The following is a 12,964-nucleotide window of genomic DNA, read 5'->3' as shown; positions in this document are numbered from 1 at the left end:
AATTCTTCTCCAGGTTTTGTTGGTTTGGCTTCTATTGTGCTCTCCGTCTGTGCAATGTTGACATCCATGCTCCTTACTGTAAAGTTCTTTGAAGTGAAGTGAAAATTCTCCCTCAAGGTAAAAAATACACAATATAAACAATAGTGTTGTATCGTACGATAAGACATTCTGTCATATTACCATATATACCAGATTTTCCCGCCTATAAGCCCCTACTTTTTTCCCCAATGCTTTGCATCCGCGGCTTATAAAACAGTGCGTCTAATTTATGGATTTTTCTTCGCCAAAGTCATAATAGTCTGTATTCAACAAATAGTTTTCATATTACACCAACAGAGACACTGAAAAGGCATGTTTTATAGCAGGGGTCACCAACGGGGTGCCCGCGGGCACCAGGTCGCCCGTAAGGACCAGATGAGTCGCCCGCTGGCCTGTTCTAAAAATAGCTCAAATAGCAGCACTTACCAGTGAGCTGCCTCTATTTTTTAAATTGTATTTATTTACTAGTAAGCTGGTCTCGCTTTGCCCGACATTTTTAATTCTAAGAGAGACAAAACTCAAATAGAATTTGAAAATCCAAGAAAATATTTTAAAGACTTGGTCTTCACTTGTTTAAATAAATTCATTAATTTTTTTACTTTGCTTCTTATAACTTTCAGAAAGACAATTTTAGAGAAAAAATACAACCTTAAAAATAATTTTAGGATTTTTAAACACATATACCTTTTTACCTTTTAAATTCCTTCCTCTTCTTTCCTGACAATTTAAATCAATGTTAAAGTAAATTTATTTTTTTTATTGTAAAGAATAATAAATACATTTTGATTTAATTCTTCATTTTAGCTTCTGTTTTTTTTGACGAAGAATATTTGTGAAATATTTCTTCAAACTTATTATGATTAACATTCAAAAAAATTATTCTGGCAAATCTACAAAATCTGTAGAATCAAATTTGGATCTTATTTCAAAGTCTTTTAAATTTCTTTAAAACATTTTGTTCTGGAAAATCTAGAAGAAATAATGATTTGTCTTTGTTAGAAATATAGGTTGGTCCAATTTGTTATATATTCTAACAAAGTGTAGATTGGATTTTAACCTATTTAAAACATGTCATCAAAATTCTAAAATTAATCTTAATCAGGAAAAATTACTAATGATGATCCATAAATTCTTTTTTAAATTTTTTCAAAAAGATTTGTATTAGCTAGTTTTTCTCTTCTTTTTTTCGGTTGAATTTTGAATTTTAAAGAGTCGAAATTGAAGATAAATAAACTATGTTTCAAAATGTAATTGTCATTTTTTTTCGTGTTTTCTCCTCTTTTAAACCATTCAATTAAGTGTAAATATCATTAATTATTAATAATAACATAGAGTTACAGGTAAATTGAGCAAATTGGCTATTTCTGGCAATTTATTTAAGTGTGTATCAAACTGGTAGCCCTTCGCATTAATCAGTACCCAAGAAGTAGCTCTTGGTTTCAAAAAGGTTGGTGACCCCTGTTTTATAGGTGAGCCTACCATTGGAGCCGTGAGTTCCCCTTTCCTCTCTTTGGCACCAATTCTTCTCCAGATTTTGTTGGTTTGGCTTCTATTGTGCACTCCGTCTGTGCAATGTTGACATCCACGCTCCTTACTGTAAAGTTCTTTGAAGTGAAGTGAAAATTCTCCCTCAAGGTAAAAAATACACAATATAAACAATGTTGTATCGTACGATAAAACATTCTTATGTCATATTACCATATATACCAGATTTTCCGGCCTATAAGCCCCTACTTTTTTTCCAGTGCTTTGCATCCGCGGCTTATAAAACAGTGCGTCTAATTCAGTGGTTCTTAACCTGGGTTCGATCGAGTCGGGCTCAGGGGTTCGGCGGAGGTCAAGACACACACGACTCATCGTGTAAATAAAAACTTCTCCCTATCGGCGTATTACGGATACGGCAACAGCAGAAGTCAGACTGATTTGCGGGTGTGTAATTTGTTGTGAGTTTATGCACTGTGTTGGTTTTGTTCTTTGAACAAGGTGATGTTCATGCATGGTTCATTTTGTGCACCAGTAATGAAACATGTCAACACTTTAGTATGGGGAACATATTCACCATTAATTAGTTGCTTATTAACATGCAAATTAGTAACATATTAGCTCTTAACAAATCATTATTAAGTACTTATTAATGCCTTATTCGGCATAGTCTTCACCCTCTAACCCTGGCCCTAACCCTCTAACCCTAACCAAATAACTCTAAATTAAGTCTTTGTTACTTAGAATATGTTCCCCGTACTAAAGTGTTACCAAAAACATATAATTTGTCTTGAATTTGAAAAAAAAAACATTTTATTTGTCACTAAAGAAGGGTTCGGTGAATGCGCATATGAAACTGGTGGGGTTCGGTACCTCCAACAAGGTTAAGAACCACTGGTCTAATTTATGGATTTTTCTTCGCCAAAGTCATAATAGTTTGTATTCAACAAATACTTTTCATATTACACCAACAGAGACACTGAAAAGGCATGTTTTATAGGTGAGCCTACCATTGGAGTCGTGAGTTCTCCCTTTCCTCTCTTTGGCACCAATTCTTCTCCAGGTTTTGTTGGTTTGGCTTCTATTGTGCTCTCCGTCTGTGCAATGTTGACATCCACGCTCCTTACTGTAAAGTTCTTTGAAGTGAAGTGAAAATTCTCCCTCAAGGTAAAAAATTACACAATATAAACAATGTTGTATCGTACGATAAGACATTCTTATGTCTTATTACCATATATACCGTATTTTCCAGACTATAAGCCCCTACTTTTTTTCCAACGCTTTGAATCTTACAAAACAGTGCGTCTAATTTATGGATTGTTCTTCGCCAAAGGCCATAATAGTTTGTATTCAACAAATAGTTTTCATATTACACCAACAGAGACACTGAAAAGGTGTGGTATTGTTTGTGCTATTGTGCCATTTTGTGGACGAGTTTTCTCACTGCAAGTTGAAAATTCACTTCCTGTTGCATGCCTTGAACCGGAAGTAAAACCATCTATAGTGTTTCTGCTCGAAATAATTCTTCATTCGTCACTCCAAGCAACGTTTTTAAGTTTTACAATATAACTAAAACAATCTAAACCGTCCATGTGTGATGTCTGTAGGTGTGTTTTAATGCATATTTGCACGTACTATTGTAATGTAATCAAGCTAGGGTCGTTAGCATTAGTGGCCTAGTGGTTAAAGTGTCCGCCCTGAGATCGGTAGGTTGTGAGTTCAAACCCCGGCCGAGTCATACCAAAGACTAGAAAAATGGGACCCATTGCCTCCCTGCTTGGCACTCAGCATCAAGGGTTGGAATTGGGGGTTAAATCAGCAAAAATTATTCCCGGGCGCGGCCACCGCTGCTGCCCACTGCTCCCCTCACCTCCCAGGGGGTGATCAAGGGTGATGGGTCAACAGCAGAGAATAATTTCGCCACACCAAGTGTGTGTGTGACAATCATTGGTACTTTGACTTTATATGCTAACACATTTACAAGTGTCTGTGTTAGTATTATTAACTTACAATGTCATTATTTTTTAATTGTTCCAGTTTTGTAAATTCATTAAAAAGGTCACTGTAAAGTTATCGAGTCTGTTGAGCTGATTGGAGAGCGAGCTTCCGTAGCGAGTGGGCCCATGACGATGACTTCTGTTTCAGCCGTTTTACTGCCGTGTTACATACACCAGTGTTTTTCAACCTTTTTTGAGCCAAGGCACATTTTTTGCGTTGAAAAAATCCGGAGGCACACCACCAGCAGAAATCATTAAAAAACGAAACTCAGTTGACAGTAAAAAGTCGTCGTCGCAATTGTTGGATATGAATTCAAACCATAACGAAGCATGCATCAATATAGCTCTTGTCTCAAAGTAGGTGTACTGTCACATCACACCCTGACTTATTTTGAGTTTTTTTTTTCTGTTTTCCTGTCTGTAGTGTTTTAGTTCTTGTCTTGCGCTCCCATTTTGGTGGCATTTTCTCTTTTTTTGGTATTTTCCTGTAGCAGTTTCATGTCTTCCTTAGAGCGATATTTCCCGCATCTACTGTGTTTCTATCCTTCTTCGTGGGGACAATGTCGATTGTCATGTCATGTTCGGATGGACATCGTGGACACCGTCTTTGCTCCACAGTAAGTCTTTGCTGTTGTCCAGCATTCTGTTTTTGTTTACTTTGTAGCCAGTTCAGTTTTAGTTTGGTTCTGCATAGCCTTCCCTAAGCTTTAATGCCTTTTTCTTAGGGGCACTCACCTTTTGTTTATCTTTGGTTTAAGCATTAGATACCCTTTTATCTGCACGCTGCCTCCCACTGTTTCCGACATCTACAAAGCAATTAGCTGCCTGCTGCCACCTACTGATATGGAAGAGTATTACACGGTTACTCTGCCGAGCTCTAGACAGCACCGACACTCAACAACAACACATCATTTGCAGACTATAATTACTGGTTTGCAAAAAATATTTTTTACCCAAAATAGGTGAAATTAGATCATCTCCCACGGCACACTAGTGTGCCACGGCACACTGGTTGAAAAACACTGACATACACCATTAGGAAACAATTAAAGTATGTATACAAACATTTACAAAATCCGGCATATATCTGCGGCATACAGTCTGGTGCGGCTAATGTATAATAACAAAAAAATTATATTTATTTTTTTAGCTCAGCACTAGGTTTGATTCAAAAATCATGTTGCATCGCCCCCCCAGGAAACAGAATAAAAAATCCTGTGTCGATTTACATCTCTCGTGGGCAAAGAACTGAAATTGTCATTCAGTATTTTGAATTTATTTCCAAATACATCCATGTGACACAAACAGACATTTACTATACAACGACAACGACCCTTCACAGCCAATTGGGGTCTAGTTCCACATAACATCTCCATACAATAAATGACATTTCAACAGGGAGTACATTTATTTGTGTGTGTGGAGAGTACAAATCAGAAGCAGCCATTCTCATTTGAGACTCTTAACTTAGACAATCAGAACATGGGAGTGGCTTGTGTTGTTTGGCCTTGTATTTGATTATCTCTGTTGGTGCGGTAATGAGAGGAAGAGGGAGATACATTACTGTTTAGGAATGTCAGAACCCAACATGAAGGACAAGGGCGCATGTACTCTGAAGGAGGGACCAGGTCATAATTTTTGGATCACCACTTGAAACTTACCTGCAAAAAGCAAACAGCAGGCAAAACGTCAAACATTTGGTTTAACTGGAAGTAACCTTAATAGACTTGTGCAAAAGTCAATACATTTTTAAAACCACTCGCATGAATATCAAGACTTTGGCTTCTATTTAATAAAAACAGTGGGACCTCTAATGTTGAACACTGGTGGACATCAACATTAGTTCAGATTTCCAACTTATTTTCCATATAGGAAATAAAAAGGGAAACAATTACCTCTGGTGTTAAACTGCCACTAGTATTAAAATAGGATATCTGTCTGATATAGAAAAAATAAAGTATGATATTATATCAGCATGCATATAAAACGTCAAATATAAAAAAATCGATACAGGTAGTCTGTTCTGCTCACGCGAACGTCTCTTCTTGCTAGCTTAGCAGACAGAGAGGTTTCCATTTGGGAGTCTTTACTTCAAAACACTGTAAAACTGAATACATTTGTCAATATAACTTACATGGGAAACAAAATAACCTCTCTATGACATTCCAACATAAAATAAATGCATTAAAAAATGTGCTAGCTTGATGCTAATTTACATTAGCCATATGCATGCTAATATTTAGCATTAGCAATTTTACAATGCTATTTCAACACATCCAAATTTGTCAATCTGACTAAAAACTAAAATACACGTTGCAATCAAACAGCGGGTGTGATATATGTACAATATTTAGAGCAGGGGTCCCCAAAATCCAGTGCGCGGGAAGTCCCAAGTTAAAAAAAAAAATATATATATATATATATATTTTTTTTTTTTTAATTGGTCCTTTCTAATCCATTTTCTACCGCTTGTTACTCTTGGCGTCTCCTTGCCGCTCAGGCAAATCATATTGTCTAAAAATGCATTTTTCCATCGATAACGTGACATCATCGCGCTCAAAATGCATATATATATATATATATATGTATGTATGTATATATGTATATATATATGTATGTATGTATATGTATATATATATATATATATATATATATATATATATATATATATATATATATATATATATATGTATGTATGTATGTATGTATGTATGTATGTATGTGTGTGTGTGTGTATATATACATACATATATATGTATACAGCCCGGCCCCCCGGCCAAATTTTTGTAACCCAAACGAGTCAAAAGGTCTGTGGACCCCTGACTTAGAGTATTAACACTTTGTAGGACTCAACAAAATACAAAACTGCCACTTTCACCTTAAATCTGCCATATTTGCCGGTTAGGTAGATGTTTAAAGGCTGCTCACGTTCAATTAGTTCTAGTTTAAACCTAAGGATGGAGAAAAAGAACAGTACAACAACGTAGTTTGGAGTGACGTATGGTCTCGCACGGCAGCCATTGCATCCGTTTTTTTAATCCTTTTCTAACGCAAGGATCTCTCCTGTGGGTAGGGATGTTTCACGGGTATGCAAACGTGTATGTAAAGAAAAAATGAAAGCCAACCAATCGATATCGGTACCAGCTAATATTCAAGGCTGCAATGTTGGTATCGTATCAGGAGTGAAGAGGTTGTATCATAAAACATTTATTATCAGTTGAGGCACACTTTTAAGTCGCTTTTTAACATTAATTTGTCCTAAACCGTGATAACAAGTCACAATTTAATATGATGACGCTCGCGCAGAAAGTGTCACGAAAGCCACAAAAGTCTTGTTCTAACGTGCCAGAGGCTGCTCACCTTGGAGACCTGCTGCGGAAAGAGGTATGGCTACGGTCCTATGTAGTATGATGTGATTTGGCATATTTTCTATGGGAAATATTGGTGGACTAGCGCAATGGACAGCCTCAAACGTTCAAGATGACGACTACAGACATGTGAGGTCTGATGGTACTTACTGGATAGCATGACAGATATGTGAGGTCTGATGGTACTTACAGGATGGCATGACAGATACGGGGCATGACAGATATGTGAGGTCTGATGGTACTTACAGGATGGCATGACAGATATGGGCCATGACAGATATGTGAGGTCTGATGGTACTTACAGGATGGCATGACAGACACCTCAGCTGTCACCACACTTTCCAGACCAAGATTCGACAGGGCTCCTCTCACCACGCCACATGAGAATGCCAGGTACTGACGGGGAAACACACGCTAACATCAGAACCACTAATAAAAGTTTATGTAAGGTGTGGACTGACCTTCGGTGCTTGATCCAGATACTGTTTTCCATTGGAGAGCTGTGTGAGCAAAGTAAACTTGTTGTCCTGCAACACGTAGGTGCCCTACGACGACAGACACATCGGTGGAAGGTGAATCATAAAGAAACGTTCATGAATAGAAAAAACCTGTTTCCATTTTCACCTGGTGGTTGGTTCGGAGATTGTCCACCTGCCTCCTGAAGACCTTTGTCCAGAAGTCTTTACAAACAAACTTCATTACATCCAACTCGTCCTTGAAGCAGGGGGAGTCCCTAGTTAACCTTGGAAGGCAAAGACACAACATACAAACCAGGATTGTGAAGATATTGTTACATAAATTGTATATGTGAGTTATTTACCTCTCAATAAGCCCTTGCCCCACTCTGAAGCCCATTCCCTCCAGGACAGAAACACGGGAAGCTCTGTCCTGTATAGAAAAGTAATATTGACATGCGGTACAGTACAATTTATTAAGACATGGTGTAAGTATGTGTGTATTCCTTTTATTATGTTCCTTCTGACTGTACATGTACTATAAATGTATAATGTATTTATATTATTCACATGTGAATAATGCTGTGTAATAGACTGTATTTATGTTATTCACATGTGAATAATGCTGTATAACAGACTGTATATATGTTATTCACATGTGAATAATGCTGTATTATAGACTGTATTTATGTTATTCACTGCAGCTGAGATAGGCTCCAGCAGCCCCTGGCGACCCCGAAAGGGACAAGCGGTAGAAAATGGATGGATGGATGGACATGTGAATAATGCTGTATAATAGACTGTATTTATGTTATTCACATGTGAATAATGCTGTATAATAGACTGTATTTATATTATTCACATGTAAAAAATACCTAAGTGTTTATTGTCTATTGTGAGCGAACTGTGGTGCTGAATTTCCCCCAGGGATCAATAAAGTACTTTCTATTCTATTCGCCGCTGGTTGGTCACTCAGCGCGTTTCACACTTGATCGGGCCATCGTGACTGAGTAGCGACCGAACATCTGTTTTCAGAGTTCAACTGCCATGGCTTTGTTGTCATCACCACTACACACCAATACCGACGACGCAGAACACATATCCTATAGGGCTGCGAATCTTTGGGTGTCCCACGATTCGATTCAATATCCATTCTTGGGGTCACGATTCGATTATAAATCGATTTTTTCGATTCAAAGCGATTCTCGATTCAAAAACGATATTTTTCCGATTCAAAACAATTCTCTATTCATTCAATACATAGGATTTCAGCAGGATCTACCCCAGTCTGCTGACATGCAAGCAGAGTAGTAGATTTTTGTAAAAAGCTTTTATAATTGTAAAGGACAATGTTTTATCAACTGATTGCAATAATGTACATTTGTTTTAACTATTAAATGAACCACAAATATGACTCATTTTATCTTTGTGAAAATATTGGACACAGTGTGTTGTCAAGCTTATGAGATGCGATGCAAGTGTAAGCCACTGTGACACTATTGTTCTTTTTAATTTTTTATTTCTTTATAAATGTCTAATGATAATGTCAATGAGGGATTTTTAATCACTGCTATGTTGAAATTGTTACTAATTAGACTTAGACTTCCTTTTTTTTGTCATTCAAATTTGAACTTTACAGTACAGATAAGAACGAAATTTCGTTACATAAGCTCATGGTATAGTGCAGGATAAAAAAGCAATAAGGTGCATATATAAATAAATAAATAGGTTACTGTACAGATAAATATATTGCACTTTTCCACATGCATCCACGTTTATGGATGTATGTTATATTGTCTTTTTTATTCCAGCGAGTTAATCCATTTTGGGGGGAGTTGAGGGGATAATTATGATGCAATATTGATACTGTTGTTGATAATATTCATTTTTGTTTCACTACTTTTGGTTTGTTCTGTGTCTCCTCTCAATTGCTCTGTTTATTGCAGTTCTGAGTGTTGCTGGGTCGGGTTTGGTTTTGGAATTGGATTGCATTGTTATGGTATTGCTGTGTATTGTTTTGTTGGATTGATTAATAAAAAAAATAAAATAAAAAAATTCGATTTTTGAAAAATTAGAATCGATACTGAATCGTGCAACATGAGAATGGCGATTTGAATTCGAATCGATTTTTTCCCACAACCCTAATATCTTAGTTTATCCGGAAGATCAAAGTTTTCGGCTTGAACAAGTACTCGCGCCAGAAAGCTACGACAAAATTTGGCAAGGATCCCCCGGGAGGAGCTAGACGAAGTGGCTGGAGAGAGGAAAGTCTGGGCTTCCCTGCTTAGGCTGCTGCCACCGCGACCCGACCTCGGATAAGCGGAAGAAGATGGACGGATGGGTACATACAGGAACGGTCAAAGGTTGTTAATAAGACATGATGTACACACGTGTTTATTATATACGAACCTTGTTGTCTGTTTCCCCTTTACATGGTCGACTATCCCTGTAAACATGTGACACCATCTCCATATGGAGGAACTCGAACAGAGCTTCGTCAGCCATTCCTGGCAAGGAGGACATAATAAATAAAACATACTAATACAATATAAAGATCATTTTTAAATGCTTAACTCGAGTAAGATTGAAACAGGGCTAGCTTAGTCGTTAGCTTACACCAAGCAACAATTCATCGCACATTTATAACGTTACTCCCCCAATTGCGATAATGAATTAAATAGGCATTAATTCGACGATATATATATATATAGTTTCGTGAGTATAATGAGACAGATAATGAGTGAAATAAACCGTTAAACCTTACTTGCCGGACGAACTGAAGCAACTGACGTAAACAGAATCACTTCCGGGATGCACTCGTAATAATCACCGGCGCACACCGTGGAGTTTAACGGTCAAAGCACAGTTGGTTAAACAACCGTAATTTAAAAGCGTGTTTCACATCCGAGAAAAATTAACTAAAATACGTTAAATTTTTTATGTGTTTTAAATATAAGATACTCGTGGAAAGATTTACCCGCCATGTCGGTGTACGCTAGATATAAAATAAAGCATACATTTCGTCCAATCACAGCTTGAAGCGTTAAGTCCACGTGATGTCCATACTACTTTCTGATTGGTAGCTGGCAATGAAAACAAAAACAACTTCCTGGCTGCTCATGTGATCGTTCGACTGTGTGGTCCAGGTAGTTTAGTTGGATTTTGATTAATGGCATCAAAATGAAGAAATATGTTATCGTCATTATTGCTGACATTTGAACTCAATCGAATCTGTGTGCAGGATCGTGTGGTCATGTCGAGCAAATACCCGATAGTGGTGCAGGGCGAGGCATCAGAGACGGACTCGGATGAGGAGGTCTACATCACCTCCCTGCCCGCTCCCCAGACCTCCATCGTGGGGGCCAAGGTAGTTGTCTTGTGCATCATGCAAAAACCCAAAACCAGTGAAGTTGGCACGTTGTGTAATTCCATCCATTCATCCATCTTCTTTTGCTTATCCGAGGTCGGGTCGCGGGGGCAGCAGCCTAAGCAGGGAAGCCCAGACTTCCCTCTCCCCAGACACTTCGTCCAGCTTCGTAAATAAAAACAATGATTTGCATATCCTTTTCAACTTATATTCAATTGAATAGACTGCAAAGACAATGGTAAATAAAAATAGAATACAATGATTTGCAAATCCTTTTCAACTTATAGTCAATTGAATAGACTGCAAATACAAGATATTTCATGTTTTTTTTTTGCAAATAATCATTGACTTAGAATTTAATGGCAGCAACTCATTGCAAAAAAGTGGCATTTTTACCACTGTGTTACATGGCCTTTCCTTTTAACAACACTCAGTAAATGTTTGGGAACTGAGGAGACACATTTTTGAAGCTTTTCAGGTGGAATTCTTTCCCATTCTCGCTTGATGTACAGCTTAAGTCAGGGGTGGGCAATTATTTTTTACCGGGGCCCGCATGAGCAACCCGAGCATTGCTGGAGGGCCACATCAACAATATTTCAATTAAATTGTGCTCAATATTATTTTTGATATACCGTAAGATAAAAAATAGCAATAATAATTTAATTTAACCTAACTTAACTTTATACCAAAGCAGATTGCTTTTGATGGTTTTATTTAAACTCTTAATCCTTAAATATTTATATTAGGCCATGTGAAATGGTCTGAGATGGTCTCAACCCGCCTCGTTACAGTGCGTCGGGAGAGTGACACGTTCTCAAATGCGCCCCTCTTCTCCGAGCATATCAGCGCAACAGGGTCCTTAATAAACTCTTCGTCAGAAAACGCCTTACTTTTTCTGGCGATTTTGTGAGAAATGACGAAACATGTCCTGACGGCCGCATCTCTGGGGGTGTGAAATTTGGCAAAAAGTCCTTGTTGAGTTTGCAGTTTTACCATCAATACATCAGCCTCCCTTGCGCGCTCTTCATCAGACAGATTCCATCAGTACAAAACGCTTTTCAAAACAAAAGCAGCACCGTTGTATTGCACACTCGACGTTGATACGTTTTAAAATGTATTTTGTAATTTATGATTGGCCTCACGCGGGCCCGCGGGCCGCAAAATGCCCAAGTCTGGCTTAAGTTGTTCAACAGTCCGGGGGTCTCCGTTGTGCTATTTTAGGCTTCATATTGCGCCACACATTTTAAACAGGAGACAGGTCTGGACTACAGGCAGGCCAGTCTAGTACCCGCACTCTTTCACTCTGAAGCCACGCTGTTGTAACACGCGGCTTGGCATTGTCTTGCTGAAATAAGCAGGGGCGTCCATGATAACGTTGCTTGGATGACAACTTTCTGTCTTGCCTCTGGTGAGGGCGGTCGCATTTTCCCCCCGCTCCCTTCTTCTCCCAGCTTGCTCTCTTTGTTTTGTCTTGTCCGAACTTTTTCAAAGCCTCTTTCTTTGCGCTGTCCTCAAATCTAAACATCAGACATGGAAATGATCACACCCAAGACAATGGGCACATACACACACACACACCCTGCCCCACCCCACGCCTTCACCACCGCTTGTTTGCCCTCGGGGTGATGGTCGGCTGGCAGCGCTTCATAGCAGCAGTCGACCTCCAGGGCCCCAACTCCCCGCCCCTCTGTTGCGAGTCGTCGTGATTAAATGTAACGTGTTTAGGTGTGCATGGCATAGAGGTTTTTTCCCACTCCAGACTAGACCCCCTTAGGAGCCCAGTCTAGATTGTATTTTTTTACTCATCTTCTTCCCCAGCGTTTTACCTTTTTCTTATCTTTTACGGGGCCAGCGTTCCTGTTCTGTAACCCTGTACACTGTTTGTTTGTCTAATCTTTTAACGGGTTTGTGCTGAAAACCTAGTTTTGTTGTACTTGTGCAATGACAATAAATTCCTAACCTATCCTAACATATGTTGCTCCAAAACCTGTATGTACCTTTCAGCATTAATGGTGCCTTCACAGATGTGTAAGTTACCCATGCCTTGGGCACTAAAACACCCCCATACCATCACAGATGCTGGCTTTTCAACTTTGCGCCTATAACAACCCGGATGGTTCTTTAGGTCTTTGGTCCGGAGGACACAACGTCCACAGTTTCCAAAAACAATTGGAAATGTGGACTCGTCAGACCACAGAACACTTTTACACTTTGTATCAGTCCATCTTAGATGAGCTCGGGCCTAGCGAAGCCGGC

At 38.6% G+C, this 12,964-nt stretch overlaps 2 protein-coding genes across 3 annotated transcripts in view; one reads left to right on the top strand and one right to left on the bottom strand.

Moving 5' to 3' along the window:
* Positions 1-4,794: 4,794 nt before the first annotated feature.
* Positions 4,795-10,238, bottom strand: LOC133663540 (trafficking protein particle complex subunit 6b-like). The gene is made up of 7 exons (XM_062068088.1): positions 10,106-10,238; positions 9,751-9,848; positions 7,707-7,774; positions 7,511-7,628; positions 7,348-7,431; positions 7,189-7,282; positions 4,795-5,179 (listed from the first exon to the last, which is right to left on the bottom strand). The coding sequence occupies exons 2-7, from the start codon at positions 9,844-9,846 to the stop codon at positions 5,148-5,150; spliced, it is 492 nt and encodes a 163-aa protein (XP_061924072.1). The 5' UTR covers positions 9,847-9,848; positions 10,106-10,238; the 3' UTR covers positions 4,795-5,147.
* Positions 10,239-10,459: 221 nt separating this feature from the next.
* LOC133663539 (biogenesis of lysosome-related organelles complex 1 subunit 3-like) overlaps positions 10,460-12,964 on the top strand; it is a 9,469-nt gene continuing 6,964 nt past the window's right edge. The window contains exons 1-2 of one of the 2 annotated variants that reach the window (XM_062068085.1): positions 10,460-10,487; positions 10,583-10,708. In XM_062068085.1, coding sequence (XP_061924069.1) covers positions 10,595-10,708 — 114 coding nt within the window. In that variant the 5' untranslated portion in view covers positions 10,460-10,487; positions 10,583-10,594. Of the gene's footprint in view, positions 10,488-10,582; positions 10,709-12,964 lie in introns of those variants that run through there. The other variant, XM_062068086.1, reaches the window with a different exon arrangement.

The sequence above is a fragment of the Entelurus aequoreus genome, linkage group LG13 (genome assembly GCF_033978785.1).
Source record: "Entelurus aequoreus isolate RoL-2023_Sb linkage group LG13, RoL_Eaeq_v1.1, whole genome shotgun sequence".
Classification (NCBI taxonomy): domain Eukaryota; kingdom Metazoa; phylum Chordata; class Actinopteri; order Syngnathiformes; family Syngnathidae; genus Entelurus; species Entelurus aequoreus.
Note: the sequence above shows the minus strand (reverse complement) of the source record. Positions and strands in the feature narration are given on the sequence as shown.